Raw genomic sequence first — 25,077 nt, 5'->3', positions numbered from 1 at the left:
CAACGGTTTCTGCTCTGCCCCCCGTGTATAGTGGCGCTGACACCTGATTGGCTGTGTTCCCAAGCAGTGGATAGGTCATCAATAGTATTTGTGCCTGGAATACCTTTTTATTTATGATTTGGAGCTCTGTATCAAAAGAATGGAGCTCCGACCGCTATAAAAATAAATTATGCAAATTAATCAATACTGGAAATGGCGTAAAAAAATGACTTTCACATCAGGTTTTACAATGACTACTCATTGGAGGTTGTTTTCCCCATCACCTCTCTACACCTGGATGCCATTTACACCTCGAGGCGTTATTTACAAAGCATTAGTCCAATTTCGTAAGAGGAAGTCAAGGAGCGTCTGATACAAACGCTTGGCTGTAGAATATTTTTAAACATATTGTACCTCAGTGGTCAAACACAGGTATTGCTGAGAGACAGGTTCTTCTGATTTCCTGATCTGTGTGCTGAATAGCAGCCTCACCCACCTGCAGCACCGGCTTAATAACCTGAGCAGTGCTGCACCCGAGTCACTAGCGGAGAGCTCCACACACTGCGAGCCATGGGAGCCAGGATCTATTTATTGGTCACTATCACCCTCATCCCATGTAAGTCAGACATCACATTATTATATACCTTTTATTACTGGACGATCGCAGCGTCAGCTTATCACTATTATTAAGAAAATGTATTTTTAATCTTACTATTAATTAGAATTATTATTTATGTCATTGCATATTTTTGTTATTTAAATCTATGAAGCGTCCGGCATTTACTAATATGCCGCATGGTGAGCCAGGTAAGTGATGGAGGGAGTCGGAGTAGTTTGCACCTTTTTATAAATTTGGTGTGTTTATGGGTGTCTTAAATTGATTCCTCTGTATGCCTGCTATGATCAGGCATAGATTTGGGTTAAAATTTGCACCATTTTCTGTCTTTATGATGAATAAACTGTCTCCTCAGAGACCATTTTCTAGTCACTTTTCAGTGAGTGATGAGCAAAGTTGTAACTATTAACGGAAAATTGTCATACTCTTTTTTGCTCAGTTTACGCCAAAATGTGGTGCAAACTTTATAGTAAATATGTCCAGTACATATTTTGGGTGGAAAAGCTGTGATAAGTGCCATATATGAGCAGAGCTGTAGAGTGTGTCTGGAAAGGATTTTATATAGATCTATATATATATATAGAATTATGAATATTTTAATAGGCATAAAGTAGGGTTTTCAGCTAGAATTCCGGCTCTCTGTTCTGTTTTTGGAGTAGAGAAACGGAATTAAAAAGAGAAATAATCATTGAGGTCAAGCGGTTTAAATCCCCCCTCCCACAAAACTGAATGCTCGCCATTTGTTTCCGTTCTGCTATTTGGTTCCTTCTTTTTACCATAACAAATAGCGCAGTCCGCAGCGCGTTTTTTTCCAGTTAAAAAAAAAAGCATAACGGTAACGGAACGCAAATAAACGTAAAGCATTTCCTTTTTTTAACCCGCTGCAGTTGAGGTAAATGTGCACTGATATATGCCAGAGATTGCTGAAGTCTATAGGCATGTTAGATGTATAAACTGGGTGATTTTCCGGGCACATATGCAGGTCATTGACCTCAAACAGAATGTGGATTTAACTTCCAAATTGCCCATCAAGGTTGCTCAGAGTGGGGCAATAGGGTAATAAGAGTCAATAGCAAAAGTCAAAGTGAAGCCGTCATTGTAGGGGCTGGTTCTCCATCCTATCTCAACAGGGTCTGATGCTGATTTGCCATCTTCTTCCCATTTCTTGGAGGAGATCAGGGTGGCAAATGGTATATCTTAAAGCTCCTGAGTGCTAAAGTAAAATCTGTCATAACCCCCTTCCTCCCCACACATACCTACTATATGCCATTTATAGTACTAACTAGCTGATATACCCAGCTTCGCCCGAGTTAATTTGGTACTGGTGTTTATCTGGTGTTCACACGGAAAATCTTATGAAGTCGCGGTTACTTTAGAGATACCGAGGAAAAAAATGTTCACTATTTTGCATAGTTCTTTGCGTTACCCAGGAAACACCACGGGGAGGTAACCATGCGACGTTTCCTTTATATAAAATGACATCAGGAAGTGAGAGAATTAGATTACGTACGTAAAATTTGGACACTAATTCTTTTGCGCTTAGAATTGAATAATCGAGTTGGGATCCAATAACTTTTCCTATTTATGACATAATCAATACCCGTGCCAAATTTCATGTTTCTACGGCATCAGGAAGTTGGAGAATTAGTGGCCAGTCAGTCAGTCAGTGAGGGCTTTCGTCTTTGTATATATAGATGTCTTCTTATGCGACAGAAGGCCCCTCCAGCACCAGGGTCCTTGTGTGACTGATACATTTGCACCCCATTATTAGGACCCTTACTTTTAGTCTTTCTTCTATGTTTGGTGATGTTACACTACCTGTACAGAGAGGGTTAATTTGCATAGGTTGACCACATTTTACTTTTGGTGGATGTTTAGATCCCATTCTTTATTCATGGCAGTGTTCTTAAGCAAAATTGTGAGTAAATCCGCTCCCTCGGATGAAAGGCAACCCCACACATGAATGGTCCCAGGATGCTTTACTGTTGGCCTGGCACAGGAATCACCTTTTCTTCTGCGGACAACCATTCTTCCAGCGGCCCTAAGGCCTCATGTCCACGGGGAAAATCAGGCCCGCTCCGGATTCTCCATGGAGAATCTGGAGTGGGTCCCTCCTGCCCCGCGGACATGAGCGCTGAAAATGAGAATAAATAAGAATAAAAACTTACCTCTCGCCAGCTCCGGATCTTCTTTTCGCCGCGGCGTCATCTTCTCTGCGTCACGGCTGGATCTTCTTTCTTCGGCCTGGCAGATGCGCAGGGCACGTTGGTGACATGCCCCGCGCATGCGCCGGCCCGAAGAAAAAAGATCCGGCCGCGACGGAGAGAAGATGGCGCCGCGGCGAAGGGAAGAACCGGAGCGGGTGAGTAAAACCCGCACGAAAATGGAGCATGGTTCAGATTTTTTCATGCTCCATTTTTTAAAATCCCTTTTATTGACCATCCGTGGGTATTTATCTACCCGCGGGTGGTCAATGCATCCCTATGGGATGCGGATCCGCGTGCAGGAGAAGAGTTAAAATCTGCTGCGGATTTTAATTCTTCTTTTGCCCGTGGACATGAGGCCTAAACAGTCTGAAGGGACTCCCCCCCCCCCCCCCCCGATGCTCTGCTGTCCAATCCCCGTACTTCCTGCAGAACGTCAGTCTGTCCTTGATGGTCTTCTTGGAGAGAAGTGGCTTCTTGCTGCCTTTCTTGACACCAGAGCCGCCTCCAAAAGCCTTTGCCTCACTGTACATGCAGATGCGCCGATACCTGCCTGCTGCCCTTCCTAACCAGCGCAGCACTGGTGTTGAACCGGTCCTGTAGCTGAATCCTCTTTAGGAGACGGTCCGGGCACTTGATGATGCTAGCAGGTCAATTTGTGTCAGGGCTGAAATTCAGTGGAAATGGGGTTTTTGTGATTAAGTTAATTTCCATGGCGAAGAATGACTTTACAATTCCTCTGATCGCTCTTCAGAACAATTTACAGTTAATGCAAATTGCCACTATAAAAAAAACTGAAGCCGTAAACTTTTTGAAAATCAAAGTGTGTCAGTCTCAAACATTTTCACCATGACCGAGCAGTTTTATGTGTGTACATAGCACTATTTATGGCCATTATATGACTTGTATCCCGCATTTTTCACCAGTTTCCTCCTCTGCAGGATCCATCTGTAATTTTCAGTTAGCTGCTACACCTAAGGGCGCCTACCCACTGGCGTTGCCGATTTTCGTGCGTGAAAAACGCAGCGTTTTCCGCACGTTTTCCGTGCGTTTTTCGCGGCTTTTTCGTTAATTTCCATTGACAATCATGGGTGCATTAAGAGAAAAATAAGGAGACATATGCAACTGACACTTCCTATGTTAAAAATGGCAACGGACCGGAAAAAAACCCCCAGTGGAAAAGAACACATTCTATACTAATTGCTCTTCAGAAAAAAAACGCAAAACGCAATTTAGCATCGCAGGAAAAAAAAAATCGCCAGTGGGTAGGCGCCCTAACTTGGGAGTCTGTCTCCCTTCTCCCCCCTCCCTTCTATTCTCGATAGACTTTAAAAGGATTGACTGAGATAAACTATTTTTTTAGAAATGGATCCCTCAGTGTGTAAACATAATAAAGAGCTCATAGAGCGCACACTCGCCTCTCCCTGTTCATCCCCTGCCGGCGGTTCCAGGTCTCCGCCGCAGCCTATGAGAGCTTAGCGATGATCACAGGGGCTGACTGCAGTCTGTAAACATGACGTCAGTGAGGACACCAAGAGCTTCTGGTGGGGGACAACTGAGGAGCAAGGAAAGAAGAGTATAAGCTCTATGAACTCTTTATTATGTTTATACACTACAGGACCCATATGTAAAAAAATATTTTATCTCGGACAAACCCTTTAATGGGCAGAATGAGGCTTCCTGTTCTCTGTCTTGTTATCTCTGTTACTAGAGACAGGCACCACTTGACAACAGGCAGTGGACAGCAAATTAGAAGAAAGGAAGACCCCCTTTAGAGGGTTTTTTCAGCACAACAACGTTGTTTTAGGTCAATAAAGTGCACTTTTGCTAGTTATCACATAAGAATTGGTGTCTCAAATTGCAGTGACCACTTAAAACTTTATCATTTGAAAATTATAGTCAGGATTGGGGATATTCAGAACATCCGTAAAGTAAACTTGTAAAATATGAGCAAGCAACAAAAGAAAACTATAGCTAAGTACAGTATACCCCCTGAACAAGGATCGATGCCCCATACAGTAGAAAGGTCTGCGATGAGCGCATTGCTCTGACTTTTTTGCATTATGTGTTATTCTACCTGTTGCACCTGTCCATATTGCAGTAATATAATTAGCAACAACCGAGCTCTTTTGCATGTATTTGGATGAGGTTAAAGTGTGTCGTTCCTGTTCTTAACATCATGGAATAGTAGAATAATCTGGATTTTTTTATGGTAGTTAAAGGGAGACTAAACATACTGATGACTTAGCCTCAGGATAGGTCATCCATGTCAGATCTGTGAGATCTACCGCTCAAGATCCCCAATGATAAGCAGTTTGAAATGACTGCTTCAGTGCACACCAGGCACAGCGCCGTATATTGTATAGTGGCTGTGCGTGGCCCCCTCAAACAGCTGAACAATGGAGTTTCAAATGGTGGACCTTCACAGATCTGACATTGAAGACCTATCCTGTGGATGGGTTATCAATATGTTACTCTCAGAAAACCCATTTAGTTTACGTTCACACATAGCGGAATCAGTGTGGATTTTCTGTAGCAGAGAATCCGCACCAAAATCTGCATCAAATTCCGCATCAAAAATCACAGAGGTGAAAAAAAAAAAAGGAATTTAAAAAAAAAAAAAGGTTTCTCTGAGCTTGTAAGGCCCACTTCACATAGGCGGATTTGATTTGTGGAACCCGCGCAGGAGATCCGCGAATCAGGCCGTCCATAGGGATGCATTAGCATCCGCAAGGCAATTTAAAGCATGCAGATGTGATTTTTTTTTCCCAGTGTGCGGATCGCACGCGCGGGAGGAAATCACAGCATGCTCTATTTCGTGTGGATTCTGCAGGGACAGCTTCCATTGAAGTCAATAGAAGCCGTCCGTTCTGCTGTCATTGCAGACTTGCCGCGGATCTGTGGGAAAGCAGGAGATTCAAAAAAAGAAAAAAGGTACTGCACATTCGCCGGACACGTTTTTTTCGCAGGATGCATCCGCTGTGCTGAAAAAAGAAGATCCGGCCTCAACGGAGGAGACCCGCGCTGGATCCGGAGAGGTAAGAGCTACCTTTTAATGCCCATATCTGCGGGCACGGGCGGATTCTGCCGCAGGATTCAGCAATGGAATCTGTGCATGCCCGTGTGCATGAGGCATTAAAGGAGATGTCCCATGAAAGCAAGTGGGTCTATACACTTCTGTATGGCCATAATAATGCACTTTGTAATGTACATTGTGCATTAATTATGAGCCATACAGAAGTTATAAAAAGTTTTATACTTACCTGCTCCGTTGCTAGCGTCCTCGTCTCCATGGAGCCGACTAATTTTTGGCCTCCGATGGCCAAATTAGCCGCGCTTGCGCAGTCCGGGTCTTCTGCAGTCTTCTATGGGGCTCCGTGTAGCTCCGCCCCGTCACGTGCCGATTCCAGCCAATCAGGAGGCTGGAATCGGCAGTGGACCGCACAGAAGAGCTGCGGTCCACGGAGGAAGAGGCCATCTTCAGCGGTGAGTAGAGAAGTCACCGGAGCGCGGGGATTAAGGTAAGCGCTCCGGTGAGCTTTCTTTACCTCCCTGCATCGGGGTTGTCTCGCGCCGAACGGGGGGGGGGTTGAAAAAAAAAAAAACCCGTTTCGGCGCGGGACAACCCCTTTAAGGGTTTAAATTTCCATGAAATGGAAGAAACTCACGGCTGGAGCAAAAAGGTCAGACAAGGTTCTCCAAAGTTCAACAAGATGTTGTACTTGATAAAGAAGCCTTTTGAGCATTGAAACTCGTTGCACAGCTTTGCTATGTTACAATAAAAGATCCAAATTGGATTTTTTGCCGTGTGACTCCCCGGATAATGAATGATCTGAAGGAACGCGGGGGTCTTTTTTCTTTTGGTTTCTGAAACATAAGTGTGCTTGCCGCTGGTCACCAGTTGGCAATAACTCCCCCACGCCACCTCTCCTAGAGCCAAAGGATCAAAATTTGTGCCGAGGGTCCACTATGGAGTTGCATGCGATCTGGGACATCCAGGTGCTAGTGGAGTTTTCCCTTAGGGGTTCCTCTGCTAGACACGGGGTAAGTCCTATTGTATAATATTTCACAGTCTCCGCCTTCAGGAAGGCTATTGGTGATTGAAATTTGTCAGTACGGAGTGCTGTCCACATTGTTGTTTCCTTTTCTTTGTGCCTAAGGACAGGCATGCATTTATTTTGCACCTTACATCCTACTGTAGGCGCTGTCCTAATCGTGCATTAAAAATCATGTTGAAATTGAAAGGGTGAAATCAGCTCAGATCTATGGAAAAAACTGCTGCAAAATCCACCCCAAAATTAGCAATGCAAAATATGCTGCACCAAATTCTGTGTGAACGCAGCCTTAGAATATGTTCAGATGGCGGAATATACGGAATTTGTCATGGTGAATTCGACCTCTAAAAACTGGTTAAAATCTATGGCTTTCTGCCATGGTTTTTGGTGTGGATCAGCTCATGGATTTTGCCCTGTGAATGGCCAAATCTGCATGTGGACACAGAAGTGAGCGAAAATTCTGCCGCGATGCCGCTGTTTGAACGTATATCACCATCACATATATTAAGACCGTAATATGTTTTCAAGACTCTTCTAACAAATCGGAATCATCTAAATAAGAGAAGCCTTTTAATCCTATATAGGACATATTTCAGAATTATATGACACATCGCTATTTTATTTGCAGTATGTATAGAATTTTAGCTGCTCACATTGGTCCCTGTCCTCAATGGACCCCCAAATCAAATTTCCCCACACATAATATCCACTTTCACCAGAAGCCAATTAACTTATGTGTTTTGACTTGTGAAAGGAAACAGGGGCATTCAGAAGAAACCCTCACAAGCATAGAGAAGGCAAACAAGCTCTCTATATATTTCTCCGACCAACTCAAATCCAGGACCTCACTGCTGCATGGACACATTGCTAACCACTAGGCGGCCATGCTACCTGTTAGTGGCAGTCCATTAGTTTCAGTAGATTTCCAGAGCTTAGAGCAATTCTTTCTGGTCTTCTGTAATATGGCACACTTTATAATTCATATGTAAACCACAAAGATCCAGCAAGATAATATCACTTGACTAGTGGTTGTAATATTAGTGGCTACCATTATTGCCAAATTTGACAAGTTTGCCAAATTCTGAATTTGTGATGTCTTTAAATATGTTTTTTTTCTAGATATGTCAAATCTTGTGACAAGCAATACAACAAGTTCTACAGATACTACATATTACACAGAAACTACATCTGACAGTATAACAGGATCAACACTTACAACATTATCGAGTACCAATACAACAAAGAATGTGTTGGCCAACTCTGAATCATCAACACAGGATATGGAACTTAGTACAAGAGATAGTGGCATTACGGACTCTCCCACTGTCACAGATGAATATAGCACAGGGTATGTTTCTGATACGCCTTCAGAAAGTACAACTTTTTCCAATGAAGAAAGCACTTCATTAAGCAATACAGAAGATACAACTGACTCTCCGTATAGTACATCTTCTGTAGCATCAAGTGCAACTACCGATCAAACTACAGATTCTGCAATGCGCACTGAAGAAATAACATCCACATCTATCACCTATATGTTCACTAGTGAGCCTTCGTCATCAAACACCGAAAGTGTCCAAGCTTCAGCAAATGTTGAATCTTTGACTACGCTTGGTGTAAGTACAAGCATCCATGAAACATCTCCAGATGTTGGTTCTTCAGCTACCACAGCCAGTATCTCCACAGTCTTCTCAACCTCTGAAATGTCTTCAGTATCAAGTAACTTCGAATCTACATCAGTATCACCTTCTAGAAATCCGTCAGGCACATCAACTGGTGTAACACAATCAGAAACCCTTGCCACAACTGCAGAAACTGGAACTTCTGCAGATTTGATGATGTCTTCACAGACCACAGACAAAATTTCCACAATCTTCCCAACCAATGAAACCCCTTTAATTACGTCAAGAAGCCTTGAATCGACATCTGTATTAACTTCTAGAAGTCCTTCAGGGACATCCCCTGAATCGACATCAGTATCACCTTCTACAGTTCCGTCAGGGGCATCTACTGAAATCTCTACTGGTGTAACACAATCAGAATCCATTGCCACAACCAATAAGGCTGTAACTTCTACAGATTTTGTTTCTTCACCAACCACAGACAATATATCCACAGTTTTTTCAACCTCTGAGATGCCTTCAGTTACATCAAGAAGCTTTGAATCTACATCCATCTCACCTACTATAAGTTCTTCAGAGACATCCACTGACATCTCTACTGGTATAACACAATCAGAATCTTCTACCACAACTTCAAAAACTGTAGCTCCTACAGATTTTGTGTCTTCACCAACAACTAACAGCATCTCCACAATCTTTTCAACCTCTGAAACATCCTCAGTAACTTCCAACAAGGTTGAATCTGCATCACCTAGTGTAAGTCAGTCATACACATCCACTGCAATCTCTACTGGTGTAACACAATCAGAAACCCTTGCCATGACTACAGAAAATGTAACTTTTGCAGATCTTGTGTCTTCATCCACAACAGACAATATCCCCACAGTCTTCTCAGCTTCTGAAAGACCTTCAGCTTCCTCAAGTAGCCTTGAATCTACATCAGTTTCACCTTCTACAATTCTGTCAGGAAAATCCACTGATATCTCTACTGGTGTAACACAATCAGAATCCCCAGCCTCGAATACTGAAACATCTGCAAATTTTGTGCCTTCACCAACCCCAACCAGTTTGTCCACAATCTTCTCAGCTTCTGAAACCTCTTCAGTGACAGCAAGTGACTTTGGTTCACTTTCTCCATCAACCTCTACAAGCTCGCCAGATATATCTACTGAAATCTCTCCTGCTGTAACACAAACAGAGGCCTTTTCCACAACCACTGAAACTGTAACTTCTACAGATTTTGCTTCTTCACCAACCACAGACAATATATCCACAGTTTTTTCAACCTCTGAGATGCCTTCAGTTACATCAAGTAGCTTTGAATCTACATCCATATCACCTACTATAAGTTCTTCAGAGACATCCACTGACATATCTACTGGTATAACACAATCAGAATCTTTTACCACAACTTCAAAAACTGTAGCTCCTACAGATTTTGTATCTTTAACAACTAACAGCATCTCCACAATCTTTTCAACCTCTGAAACATCCTCAGTAACTTCTAACAAGTTTGAATCTGCATCACCTTCTGTAAGTCAGTCAAGCACATCCACTGCAATCTCCACTGGTGTAACACAATCAGAATCACTTGCCATGACTACTGAAAATGTAACTTCTGCAGATCTTGTGTCTTCATCCACAACAGACATCTCCACAGTCTTCTCAGCTTCTGAAAGACCTTCAGCTTCCTCAAGTAGCCTTGAATCTACATCAGTTTCACCTTCTACAATTCTGTCAGGAACATCCACTGATATCTCTACTGGTGTAACACAATCAGAATCCCCTGCCTGGAATACTGAAACTGTAACATCTGCAGATTTTGTGCCTTCACCAACCACAAACAGTTTGTCCACAATCTTCTCAGCTTCTGAAACCTCTTCAGTGACAGCTAGTGACTTTGGTTCACTTTCTCTATCAATCTCTACAAGCTCGCCAGATATATCTACTGAAACCTCTCCTGCTGTAACACAAACAGAGACCTTTGCCACAACCACTGAAACTGTAACTTCTACAGATTTTGCTTCTTCACCAACCACAGACAATATATCCACAGTTTTCTCAACCTCTGAGACACCTTCAGTTACATCCATATCACCTTCTATAAGTTCTTCAGAAACATCCACGGACATCTCTACTAGTGTAACACAATCAGAATCTTTTAGTACAACTTCAAAAACTGTAACTCCTACAGATTTTGTGTCTTTACCAACCACAAACAGCAACTCCACAATCTTTTCAACCCCTGAAACATCTTCAGTGATATCTAACAAGTTTGAATCTGCATCACCTTCTGTAAGTCAGTCAGGCACATCGACTGAAATGTCTACTAGTGTAACACAATCAGAATCCCCAGCCTCCAATACTGAAACTGTAACTTCTGTAGATTTTGTATCTTCATCAACCACAAACAGCATACCCACAATCTTCTCAACCTCTGGAACATCTTCAGTGACATCTAGTAAGCTTGAATCTCTCTCCCCTTCTGTACATCCATCAGAGACATCCACTTATATTTCTACTGTTACCAGTGTATCACTGTCAGGATCCACTGTAACCACAGCTGAACCTCTGACTTCTCCAGATACTTCAGTTATTGAAATCTCAACAGGTGTTACACAATCAAAATCCCTTGCCACAACTACTGAAACTGGAACTTCTGCAGATGTTGAATCTACATTTGTATCACCATCTATACGTCCTTCAGAGCCATCCACTGCAATCTCTACTGGTGTGGAGCTTTCAGGATCCACTGTAACCTCGGCTGAACCTATGACTTCTGCAGATCTTCTATTTTCATCCACCACAATTTCCACAATCCTCTCAACCTCTGAAACATCCTCGGTGACATCAAGCAACGTTGGATCATTTTCTGTATCATCTTCTACAAGCTCGTCAGGTATATCTACTGAAATCTCTCCTGGCGTAACACAATCAGAATCCGTTGCCACCACAAATGAAACTATAACTTCTACAGATTTTATTTCTCCACCAACCACGGAAAATATAGCCCCAGTTTTCTCAACCTCTGAGACACCTTCAGTTACATCAAGTAGCTTTGAATCTACATCTATATCACCTTCTATAAGTTCTTCAGAGACATCCACTGAACTCTCTACTGGTGTCACACAATCAGAATCTTCTGCCACAACCTCAAAAACTGTAACTCTTACAGATTTTGTGTCTTCACCAACAACTAACAGCAACACCGCAATCTTTTCAACCTCTGAAACATCTTCAGTAACTTCTAACAAGTTTGAATCTGCATCACCTTTTGTAAGTCAGTCAAGCTCATCCACTGCAATCTCCACTGGTGTAACACAATCAGAATCCCTTGCCATGGCTACTGAAAATATAACCTCATCCACAACAGACAATATCTCAGCAGTCTTCTCAGCTTCTGAAAGGCCTTTAGCTACATCAAGTAGCTTCGAATCTACATCAGTATCACCTTCTACAATTCTCTCAGGAACATCCACTGATATCTCTACTGGTGTAACACAATCACAATCCCCTACCTTGATTACTGAAACTGTAACATCTGCAGATTTTGTATCTTCAACGACCACAAACAACATGACCATAATCTTCTCAACCTCTGGAACATCTTCAGTGACCTCCAGTGACCTTGAATCTGTCTCACCTTCTATACGTCTATCAGAAACATCCACTAAAATTTCTACTGTTACCAGTGTATCAAATTCAGGATCCACTATCTCCACAGCTGAGCCTGTGACTTCTCCAGATACTTCAGTTACTGAACTCTCATCTGGTGTCACACAATCAAAATCTCTAGCCACAACTACTGAAACTGAAACTTCCGCAGATTCTATTTCTTCACCAGCCACAAATATCTCCACAATCTTCTCAACACCTTCAGGAACATCAAGTAATTTTGAATCTACATCAGTATCACCATCTATACATCCTTCAGAGCCATCCACTGCAATCCCTACTAGTGTGGAGCTTTCAGGATCCACTGTAACCTCGGCTGAACCTGTGACTTCTGCAGATCTATCTTCATCCACCACAATCTTCTCAACCTCTGAAACATCTTCAGTGACATCAAGTAACTTTGGTTCATTTTCTGTATCATCTTCTACAAGTCTGTCAGATACATCTACTGAAATATCTCCTGGCATAACACAATCAGAATCCCTCGCCACAGTCATTGTAACTTCTACAGATTTTGTTTCTTCACCAACCACAGACAGTTTATCCACAGTTTTCTCAACCTCTGAGATGTCTTCAGTTACATCAAGTAGCTTTGAATCTACATCCATATCACCTACTATAAGTTCTTCAGAGACATCCACTGAAATCTCAACTAGTGTCACGCAATCAAAATCCATTGCCACAGGTTCTGAAACTGGAACTTCTGCAGATTTTATATCTTCACCAACCACAATCAATATCTCCACAATCTTCTCAACACCTTCAGCAACATCAAGTAATTTTGAATCTACATCAACATCACCATCTATAGGTACTTCAGAGACATCCACTGAAATGCCTACTAGTGTGGAATTTTCAGGATCCACTGTAACTTCGGCTAAACCTGTGACTTCTGCAGATCTTCCATCTTCATCCATGACAGACAGTATCTCCACAATCTTCTCCCCCTTTGAAACATCTTCAGTGACATCAAGCAACTTAGGTTCATTTTCTGTATCATCTTCTACAAGTCCGTCAGAAACATCTACTGAAATCTCGACTACTAAAACTCTAACTTCTGCAGATTTTGTGTCTTCACCAACCACAGACAATATATCCATGATGTTCTTAACCTCTGAAACATCTTCAATGACCTCTAGTAACTTTAAATCTGTATCAGTATCAAGTTTTTCACCACCAGACACATCCACTGCAATCTCTCCTGGTGTAACACAATCAGAGTCACTTCCCACGTCGTCAGGAACTGAAACCTCTACAGCTTTTGTGTCTTCACCCACCACAGACTACATCTCCACAATCTTCTCAACCTCTGAAAGACCTTTAATTACATCAACTAGCTTTGAATCTACATCCTTATCACCTTCTATGCGTGTTTCAGAGTCAGCCATCGAAATCTCTACTGGTGTAACACAATCACAATCTCTTGCTACAACTACTGAAACTGTTTCTTCTGCAGATTTTCTGTCTACATCAACCAAGGACAATATCTCCACAGTGTTTTCAACATCTGAAACATCTTCAAGGACATCAAGTAACTTTGCTTCTACATCATCTTCTTTTACTCCAGCAGGCACGTCAACTGAAATCCCCACTGGTGTAACACAATCAGAATCTCTTGTCATGACTTCAGAACTTGGAAGCTCTGCAGCTTTCATGTCTTCATCCACAAACAGTATGTCCACAGTCTTCTCAACCTCCGAAAGACCTACAGTTACATCAGGTAGCTTTGAATCTACATCCGTATCACCTTTTACAAGGTCTTCAGAGACATCCACTGAAATCTCTACTGGTGTAACACAATCACAATCTCTTGCTACAACTACTGAAACTGTTTCTTCTGCAGATTTTTTGTCTTCATCAACCACAGACAATATCTCCACAGTCTTTTCAACATCTGAAACATCTTCAAGGACATCAAGTAACTTTGCTTCTACATCATCTTCTTTAACTCCAGCAGGCACTTCCACTGAAATCCCCACTGGTGTAACACAATCAGAATCTCTTGTCACGACTTCAGAACTTGGAAGCTCTGCAGCTTTCATGTCTTCATCCACAAACAGTATGTCCGCAGTCTTCTCAACCTCCGAAAGACCTTCAGTTACATCAGGTAGCTTTGAATCTACTTCGGTATCACCTTTTACAAGTTCTTCAGAGACATCCACTGAAATCTCTACTGGTGTAACACAATCAGAATCCCCTGCCATGACTTTAAAAACTGTAACCTCTGCAGATTTTTTATCTTTACCAACCATGGGCAACATTTCCACAATCTTCCCAAGCTCCGAAACATCTTCAGTTACTTCAAAAAGTTCTGAAACTACATCTGTATTAACTTTTATAAGTCCTTCTGGGACATCCTCTGGAATCACTACTAGTGTGACTCTTTTAGGATCCACTGTAACCACAGCTGAACCTGTGACTTCTCAAGATAGTTCAGTTACACAAATCTCAAGTGGTGCAACGCAATCAGAATCCCTTGCCACAACTACGGAAACTGGAACTTCTGCAGATTTTGCATCTTTGTCAACCACAGACAGTATGTCCACAATTTTTTCACCATCTGATGCATCTTCAGTGACATCAAGTAACTTTGAATCTGCATTTATATCATCTTCTATACATCCACCAGGCATGTCCACTGAAATCTCAACTAGCGTTGCACAGTCAGAGTCCCTTGTCACAACTACTGAATCTGGAACTTCTGCAGATTTTGTAGTTTCACCAGCCACTAACAACATCTCTACGATCTTCGCAACCTCTGATACACTGTCAGAGACCTCAAGTAATTTTGAGTCATCATCTATATCACCTTCTATAAGTCCTTCAGGGACATCCACTGAAATTTCTACTGGTGTTACACAATCAGAATCTACAGTACCTACTCTAGCACCTGTGACTTATCTAGGTGTTAAATCTTCAGCCAACACAGACAGTGTCTCCACATTCTTCTCAACATCTGAAACATTTTCGGGGGCTTCAAGTAAATTTGTGTCTTCTTCAACATCACCTTCTCTAGGTCCTTCTAGGGTATCCACTGAGTCCACTGTTACCACTGTTGAATCTGTAACTTCTCCAAATCTTCTGCCTTCAGTCACTACAAACAGTATCTCTACAAACCTCTCAACATCTGAAATATCTGCAGGGACATCAAGTAACTTAGACTTATCATCCATTTCACCATCTGTAAGTCCTTCGGGCACATCTGCTGAAATTTCTACCAGGGCGACACAATCAGAAACTAATACTACCGAATTTTTAACTTCTCCAGCCTTTGAGTCTTCATCCACCACAGCCAATATCTCCACAATCATGTCTACTTCTGAAACATCAACAGTGACATCAAGTAGCTTTGAATCTGCTGCATCATCCCCTTCGATTAGTCCTTTGGGTATATCCAATGAAGGTTTTACAGCTGTGACATCTTTTCCAGCTTCTACTGGAACGCAATCAGAATCCGTTGTCACATCTACTGAAACTAAAACATCACCTGTTTTCATGACTTCCACAATCTTCTCTACCTCCGAAACACCAATGACAACTTTTTCCTCTTCAGTAACATCTAATAGTTTGGAATCAACATCAGTGATATTGCCATCTTTAAGTGTTACAGAGACTTCTTCTAGGACAAGTCTAGCTGAAACATCTATTTTCCCATCTTCCAGTATACCAAATACAGAGTTTCAGACAACAAGTCCTGACAATGTAACACCAGTAATATCTTCCACAATATCAACTAGTGGAATAACTGGAACAAATCACGAATCCTTGTCCACAAGTTCTCAACCCACAGCATCTTTATTTTTGGAGACTTCAGCCATCACAGATAATTTGTCCACAACAGTGGCTTCACAGTCTTCATTAACGGAAAGTAAAGACATCACAAGAACATCTACAAGCTCTTCAGTGACTTCTGAAGCATCTCTAGTGAGTCCTTCAGACACATCTATTGGGACAAATTCACCTATGATGTCCACCATGGCAGTATCTACTGGTGCAAACCAAGAATCCTTGGTCACAACTGCAGAATCTGTTACCACTTCATTTTTTGTGAGTTCAGCAACCACAGAAAATATGTCTACCATCCTCTCAACATCATCATCTGCAGCACTGACTGGAAGTAAAGACACCACAACAAATATATCTCCAAGCTATCCATTCACTAGTGAAGCATCTTCAAGATCAGCTAGTACAGCAAACACAGAATCTCTCACAACAAGTTTTAACACCGTAACATTAGAAACATCTTCAGTAGTGTCAACTGGCCTTGAAACTGCATCAGCAACATTATCTTCAAGTCCTTCAGAACAACCCACTGTAACAAGTCATGATGTGAAATCTACAACATTGTCAGCAGTCAGTCCTACAGTTGTAACTAGTGGATTAGTTGAGAACTCAACAAAAGATATATCATCTTCAATAGTTGAGTCATCAGTTTCTACAGTATCAGCAAGCTCATTAATTACTCAGGCTGCATCCACGTCATCCTTTACAAGTCCTCTTGATACAATAAGTGCTAAAGTAGAAAGCTCATCTACATATTTCACAACTTCCCCAATGTTTTACACCAGTGAACAAACATCAATTACCCCAAATGTGGAAACTTCAAGTAGACCAATAAACTCAGTGACAACATCCTCTTCAACAACCACCACTGGAACAAAGACAGAAATGTCCCCTACAAGTCCAGCTGGTACCCTAACATCCGATGTGCAGACATCAAACACCATACTTAGTTTATCATCAACCATTTCTACAGCATCTACAACTACAGTACTGCCAAATACCAATACTGAGACTTCTGGTATTCTTCCTTCTGTTACTACAAGTAGTTTGCCAACAGTCCTACCAACAACCTTTACATCTATGGAAACAAAGACCACAAATTTGACAGGGAGCTCTTCACAAACAGACTCGACATTGATTTCATCACAATCTTTCAGTCCTATTTCCACTTCAGCTAGAACAGTAATAACAGAATCCACCAGTGCAACAATCTCAGAGAGTTTTCCAACAAAGTTGACATCTTCAAGTCCTACATTGCCAGTAGAAACAAGTCAAGTCCCTGAGGCTATGTCAGTGACATCTGCACTAACTACTAGTGGTATGACAACTGGAACAATAGAGAACTCAGCTCCAGGTTCCACATCCACATCAGGCAATGCTCCAAGTACTGCTCAACCAACATTATTAACAATTGCAGTCAATAATACTGAAGCATCAACTACTATAAATACTTCACTAGGAGAAGAAACAACAAATCCACCATCAACAATGGCAAGGTCTACTACAACCACAACCAGTGCAAATATAATGGAAAGGGAAAATAATACCAGTGCTACCCTAATCACAGCAGGGATCAATTCTACAGAGCCTTCTATGGCAAGTACCTCATTTCAGTCAACGAGCATCCCTCCTACCAGCTCAACTGTGCCAACAACTGGCACATCTGTCAATTCAACAATGACCAGCCTCATTTCAAGTCCTAAAGCTACATTAGTGTCCATGACAGCAGCAACATCATCATCTTTGACCACCCCAACAGCAGCAAGTGATACCAGTACTAGTGTTAACACAGCTGGGAACAGTGCTACAGAATCTTCTATGGCAAGTACTCAAATAAGTACAACCAGAACCATTTCTACCACTACTTTGTCACCAAGTGGAACATCTGTCAATTCAACAATGACAAGTGTCCTTCCCAGTACTACATCTACATTATCAACAGCAACAACGCCCTCTTTGAGCTCAACTACATCCATAACAGCAAATACCAGTACTAGTCTAATCACAGCTGGGGTCATAACTGGAGAACCTTCTACATCAAGTACCACATTAGATACAACAGCTGTCCACTCAGCATCATCAACACCACCAGTAACACTTTCTTTGACTACATCAACAAAAGCAAACGAAAGCAGTACTAGTCTAAGTACAGCTGGGAACAACAGTACAAACCTTCTTTCAAGTCCTACATCTACACCAGCAACAGCAGTAACAACGCCTTCTTTGATTTCAACCACATCTCCAACAGCAAATAGTATTAGTACTAGTCTACGTACAGCTGGTATGAACTCTACAGAACCTCCTACAGCAAGTCCCACATTAAATACAACCAGAACCACTTTTACTACCACTACCGTGCCAACAACTGTCACAGCTGTTAACTCAACAATGGCAGGTCTCCTTTCAAGTCCTACATCTACATCAACACCACCAACACCCTCTTTGATCTCAACCACATCTCTAACAACAAGCAATGCTAGTAATAGTCTAAACACAGTTGGGAACAATTCTACAGAACCATCTACAGCAAGTACCATATTAAATACAACCAGAACTACTTTTACCACCACCCCTATGCCAACAACTGTCACAGCTGTCAACGCAACAAGGGCAAGTCTCCTTTCGAGTCCGACATCTACATCAACATCATCATCAACGCCCTCTTTGATCTCAACCACATCTCGAACAACAAACAATGCTAGTAATAGTCTAAACACAGTTGGGAACAATTCTACAGAACCATCTACAGCAAGTACCATATTAAATACAACCAGAACTACTTTTACCACCACCCCTATGCCAACAACTGTCACAGCTGTCAACGCAACAATGGCAAGTATCCTTTCGAGTCCGACATCTACATCAACAACCACATCAACGCCCTCTTTGATCTCAACTACATCTCCATCAACAAATACTAGTAATAATCTAAATACAGCTGGGAACAATTCTACAGAACCTTCTACAGCAAGTCCCACATTACATACAACTAGAACCACTGCTACCACTACCCCTGTGCCAACAACTGTCACATCTGTCAACGCAACAATGGCAAGTCTCCTTTCGAGTCCGACATCTACATCAACCACAACCAGCACCATAACACCCTCTTCGAGTGTGACAACAGCAAGTAATACCAGTACTAGTTCAAGCACAGCTAGGAACAGTTCTACCACCACCAAATCTGTACCTGTGACTGGCATAACAGTCAACTCCACAATGACAAGCATCCTTTCACGTCGTACATCTACTACAATGACAACAAGAACATCACCAATAACAAGAATACCTTCATCTTGTGGTGAGTTAACAAAACAGTCCTTACCTCTGTCCGTGGTGTAAGCTACACATGTATAGTCTATACTTCATTATTGAAATCTGTCAGTAAAATTGAATTTCAAGTACAGATGACATTTTTTTTTAACTCTCAGTGCTGTCTGGGTCCCGAAATCAGCATTTTCATGGTATGCAAATGAGGTGTGAACTCTCATGGGTGGTTCACATGCTGAAACTCATCTGGGCTCTCTCACCCTTATTGAGGCTAAACCCTATTTCTTGTCTAATGACTGACATCTCCAGTGCCTTTGAGGTGAACATGCCATGCGTTCCAAAGCAGATGGAGATCTCAGTCACTAGGCAGGGGACGGGGGTTTGGGCCAAACATGGGGAAGAGAGTCTGGACCAATCTCAGCCTATGAGCCTCCCATTTGATGGCTCACACCTAATTTATGTATCACGAAAACACTGATTTCAGGGCCTGGGCAGCACTGTGAGTTAGAAAAGTAATTATTATTACATTTGTCATACTGTCTCTCTCCTATGGTTAGCAGGGACTTATGGAGGAAAATGTCCTGACAGACAAATTATCTTTGTGTTTTTCTTTAAAATAGACTTAGAATAAGACCTAGTGATAAAAACTTTGATTTAAATTGGACTGCCAGCTTTTAATGCCAGGTTATTTTTAGGTTCATTCATAATTTTTGATCAAAACTTTTGATTTCCTGATTCATCATCCCAAGTCCCCTGCATAGAAAGAGTTCAAATATAGCATTCTGTCTACTTGCAGCCACCACTAGGGGGACCTCAGGTTTTACTGTACAGTGTTATTGAGTTCAATGTATAAACAGTCTGCAGAAAATGCCCTCTAGTGGTGGCTCCAGGCAACAGGAATTTTAACATTTAACTACATAGCCATATAGTGCAGTAATACTTTGTATTAGGAAAAACCTGAGCTCTGACCTCTGTAAAAATATATTATGAAATTCTTCAGCACAAAATGCTGGCCCCCTTTAGATTTAAAGAAACAATGTTGTTTAATGGTGTACATTCATAAAAGGGCCACTCTGGCGAAAACACATTTTTCCATGTCTGCCCTCCTCACCTGATTGCCTGTCACACACTGGAGGTCTCACCCGCATATTGCAGTCATTTTCTTACAGTGTAGCCCCCCTGTCTGATGCTTATCAGACACCATCTTGATGGTGAGATTTTTTACTTTCACTTTCAATCAATCCCATGATGCATCAGCAAAGCATTAGCTGAAGAGATACAATTTTTGACTGCGAGGGGAGCAATTTAATTATCATTACCTTCTATATTCAACTAAATAAGCTACATACAATTAATATACAGTCAGGAGGATGAGCTGTGATCTCCTCTATTATAACTGTGTGACAAGAGCTGCTAGATCACCATCAGTAACTGAGAGGAGTGTTTGTGTCCCCCTCTAAGCAGTTTTTGTGGTAAATCTATGTACCAGCATTGCACAGACTGACAAAATTGACTAGAAAATAAATCCATAACCCCCCAAGTAGGTCTGAGTCGGTCAGACCTGAGATCATATGACCATCTGAGGAAAAATAGGCCAGGAGTTTCAGACAGAAAGAAATAACTAACCAAGGTAGCACTAGCTGGTTTATATATGCTGGGAGATAGCTATATAATGAATGCCTAAAAAATCCCTTTAATATCCTTATGGTGGACTAACAATTGTATTTCTTTTTGCAGAATTTGCCTCCGTTTCTATAGAACTAATCAGTGTCACCAGTGATTTGATTGCCTTCAAGCTTATCAAGCAAGGAGCGCCAACCAATGCAGTCTATGGAGTGACACTGTCCACAGACAGCAAAATCATAAGAGAGATCGATACATCCAACACAACAGTGAACTTCACCAATCTTTTGCCTTCAACTCGGTATCAAATATCTGTGCAGCAGAACTTTTGCCCTCAAAGAGCAAATTATACCTTAACGGTTTGGACAAGTAAGTAGCTTGTTTTCAAAAACTTTTTAAATTAGCGGTTTTCCTCTAAAAACTCAAATCTAAGGTGTGTATTTTATTGATTATTACCTAATTAATCTTTCCCAATGGATTCCAATATTCAGTGTCGGCTCATTGCATAAAATGTCTTTATAAGGGTAGCAGCTCCATTTTTTTTGAACGCGCTGCACAGACATAGCGTTCAATAATAAAATGGCTGTAGCAACCACTAGGGGGAGCTCACTGCATACTGGGTTTACACTGAATGTATTCGGTGAGCCACCCAAGTGTTGGCTGATGGCAACTATTTTGTCATTTCATTCTATAAGGGCAGATATATTAAGTTCTGTGTTTTGTACACTTGACTTAATGTCCAGCCCGCTGACGAAAGATGTGGCCAATGTGTGTATTAAATACCACTGAACAACCCCTTTAAATATCCCTCTATGTCTGTGGAGGAGATTTGGAGCTCTGTACTCTTAAATCTAAGCACAGGGGCATTGAAATCAAATTTAAAAAGTAACAGTTTTTGGGCTGTTTATTGAGAAAGTTGACTCAGATTGTGTCAGATTTTAGAGTGGTGTAAAAAGCACCTTTAACTCTAGAAATCCATAGATCGTTATTTTTGGATTTCTACTTTAAAGGGATTAATAAAACATGGTTGCTTCCTTCCAAAAGCAGCACCACAACTGTCCATGGATTGTGTTTGGTATTACAGCTCAGCTCCATTGAAGTAAATTGAGACTGAGCTGCAGTGCCACATACAACCTGTGGTCAGGTGTGGCGCTGTTTTCGAAAAAGAAGCAGCCATATTTTTCGAATCCCGGACACCCCTTTAAAGTTCACAAATTTCACCTGAAGTTACCAGGCAATGATTATTTTTCTTGCAGCCCTTTTCTGATCAAGATGTTTACCTTGTTGCTAATCCCCATGGTGAATATTTTCCTTCAGTTGTTCAAGCACTGCTTAAGTAGACATTGTTCATCAACACCGGGAGCTTGAGGATATAAATAGGTTATTTCCTGAAGTCTTGTGGTCAGAGTCAGAAGGACACAATTTACATATCTCTAACTCACCGCCTACTCTGTAAATGCACTAATTCATACACAAAGGCACAAATGGTAGTATACAGATGAAGCAAGCGTTAACACTTAATGTATTAAATGCACAATTGCAGCAAACCGTTTTTCAATGGCTTTTTTTTTTTTTTAAAGTCGCAATTTAAAGGGATTGTCTTGTTGACCAATCAGAGGCAGCCCTCAGCTGTCATTCAATGAATGGTTGAGCGCTGCCTCTGATTGGTCACAGCGCTCAGCCAATCAGAGGCAGCACTTTCAGGAGGCAGGGATTTTTAAATTCACGGCCAGAAGAAAATGCTTTAGAACAGTGCAGAGGTGCCAAGGAGAATACGTGCCAGAGGGGTGATGGATTATTTGTTTTATTTTTTTAAGCAGCTAGGGCTTATTTTCAGGGAAGGGAATATATTTCAAGCCCTTCCCTGAAAATCCCTGCAGTGGTTGCCTTCATCCCATCGCTTTAAATAGGATTGCAGCAGCGCCGGCTCGATTGAAAGCAATGGGATAGCATCACTCTCCTCTGATAGCTGTGGCAGGGGATTCTTTCATCCCTGCTGCAGTCCCCTCATCACTGAACACCAGGGGCGTAACTATAGAGGGTGCAGGGGATTTCCTGCACCCGGGCCCAGGAGCCTTAGGGGGCCCATAAGACCTCTCTTCTCCATATAGGGAACCCAGTACTATGAATAAAGCATTATAGTTGGGGGCCCTCTTCCAGGTTTTGCATTGGGGCCCAGAAGCTTCAAGTTATGCCTCGGTGCAGCATGGTTTAGGTATGGGTACGGGTACAGATACAGATAAAGGGCGGGGGGGGGGGGGGGGCAGCTCACCTTTTGCATCAGGGCCCCTGAGCCTTTAGTTATGCCCCTGCTGAACACTATGACAGTGCTGTCACAGTGTTCAGTGATGAGGGGACTCCCCATGGGGATTAACGGAACCCTCGGGGAGTCCCCTCATCCCCATGGGGACTAAGGGGTTAACAGCGAGACATTTAAAAGGTGCTTCTGGCCAGAAGCACCGTTTAAATTCCCTGCTGTAAGCAGTGGGGAAAGTATTTCCTGCACAGGAGTTTCCATTAACTGCTGCTCATATAGGAGTCAATCAAAACTCCTGCGCAAAATGCGCGTTAACAAGCCACTGATGGAAGAGCATGTAACCAGACACGTCCAGCAGTGACCTCTAATTACAACATGCATGGCATTAGAAAGTAGTGCATATGTAATGCGGTGTGCTGTGTTATTCAATGGAAGCTGTTAATGAACAGGCCGGGTCACATGCCCCTCTGTCAGTAGTCCTGTTATGGACAGGAGCTGGCAGACGAGGCGCTGCTAAAATGTGAAGAGTGGCGCTGTGCTGGTAAATTACATTTCCTCCATCTATCAACGTAATATTCTTGCATCTTCATTCATGCTAGTAGAAAACTGATTGATGAGAATGACCCCCTTCATACACACTTCGCTGTTTGCATTTCCCACCACCATGTGTGACCTATGTCTACTATACCCGTCCGGTACTGAAAATCCGGCTGGGCATGATAAATGGAGGATGGAGAATTACATGTAGATATTTATAGTCTTGCTTTAATGTTTGAGATGTATGTCAGGCAGGTAAGAGGGAAAGAACCACAGATTATATCCAGCCCTACACACGCATACTGTCCCTAATGTGTTCTTATTGTGTTTTGCCTTGCCAGCTGCGAGAATATTTACCGCAGAAGTTAGGGTGACGAATCGAGACTACACACCTGAATTCAGCAACAGGAATAGTGCAGAGTTCAAGGACTTTGAGAAAATCTTCAATGATGAGGTGAGAAAAAGTAGATTCTTTAGTTATGTGAGTGTCATAGAGATGGATGGATGGATGATGGATACAGGCGGTTGACAAAAATATAGAAATGCCATACAAAATGCATTGGATTCAAATCATTAGCACTGAGCTGCCCCTTTGATCCCTGCTTGGCTGAGAGCTTTTCTGCCAAATTTGTGTTTACTTCACCTCTTGCCCTGCTCTGGGTGCGAAGAGCTTGTAACAGTAGCTGAGTGGCTCAAACCCCTGACCAATGGAACCTTGTACCTCAGATGTTCACTTCTGCTCCGTAGCATCTGTGTCATATTCCCTCCACTTTAGTTACATAGGATTATAAATCATATTTCAATAAGAGATGTAGAGACCGATTTTAAGGCATGCATTTCGTAGTGTTTCCATATTTTTGTCCACCCCAGGTAAATAGAGAGATAAGCAACTTTTTGGGCACATTTCAGGATCAAAGAGTGGTTGTCAACTCTTAAAGGATTTTTCAGGTTTAGAAAAGCATGGTGCCACTCTTGTCCATGTGTCTGGTTTTGCAGCTCAGCTCCCATTCACTTTGGTGGAGCTGCAATACCAGACACAGACCCACGGACAAGAGTGGCACCATATTTGGAAGAAAGCAGCAATGTTTTTCCAGCCCTGGATGGGCCCTTTAATTGCAATGGACAGGAGTGGGATAGCCTTTTCATACTTGGTGTAAAGTTCCCCCTTATAGTGTCCTCCTGGCATCTCTCAAAAACGTGAGATTTCTCCTTTAAATATCTACATGCACACTGAATCTTCATTGCTGAGACTTCTTATCTGCCAGGTGAGCCAGCTGCTGGAATAGCCGGCACATGAGGCAATTGTGGAACTGTCTGTAAACATAATTCAGCTTTTACAATAAGTCCTAAGAAAGACAAATATTTGTCGCTATGATTCAATCCAGTGAGATTATGGCGGTATATTTACATTTTTACGTAAGTGGCCACTCTGGAGTATCCAAGTACTTGGCAGAAA

General features: G+C 42.0%; 1 protein-coding gene across 1 annotated transcript in view; it reads left to right on the top strand.

Moving 5' to 3' along the window:
- Positions 1 to 509: 509 nt before the first annotated feature.
- The window catches only part of LOC136625313 (serine-rich adhesin for platelets-like), a 49,989-nt gene continuing 25,421 nt past the window's right edge, over positions 510 to 25,077 (top strand). Inside the window, exons 1-4 of the mRNA XM_066599409.1 lie at positions 510 to 595; positions 7,974 to 19,235; positions 20,942 to 21,196; positions 23,963 to 24,075. Coding sequence (XP_066455506.1) covers positions 550 to 595; positions 7,974 to 19,235; positions 20,942 to 21,196; positions 23,963 to 24,075 — 11,676 coding nt within the window. The 5' untranslated portion in view covers positions 510 to 549. The remainder of the gene's footprint in view (positions 596 to 7,973; positions 19,236 to 20,941; positions 21,197 to 23,962; positions 24,076 to 25,077) is intronic.

The sequence above is a fragment of the Eleutherodactylus coqui genome, chromosome 4 (genome assembly GCF_035609145.1).
Source record: "Eleutherodactylus coqui strain aEleCoq1 chromosome 4, aEleCoq1.hap1, whole genome shotgun sequence".
Taxonomy (NCBI): Eukaryota; Metazoa; Chordata; class Amphibia; order Anura; family Eleutherodactylidae; genus Eleutherodactylus; species Eleutherodactylus coqui.
Note: the sequence above shows the minus strand (reverse complement) of the source record. Positions and strands in the feature narration are given on the sequence as shown.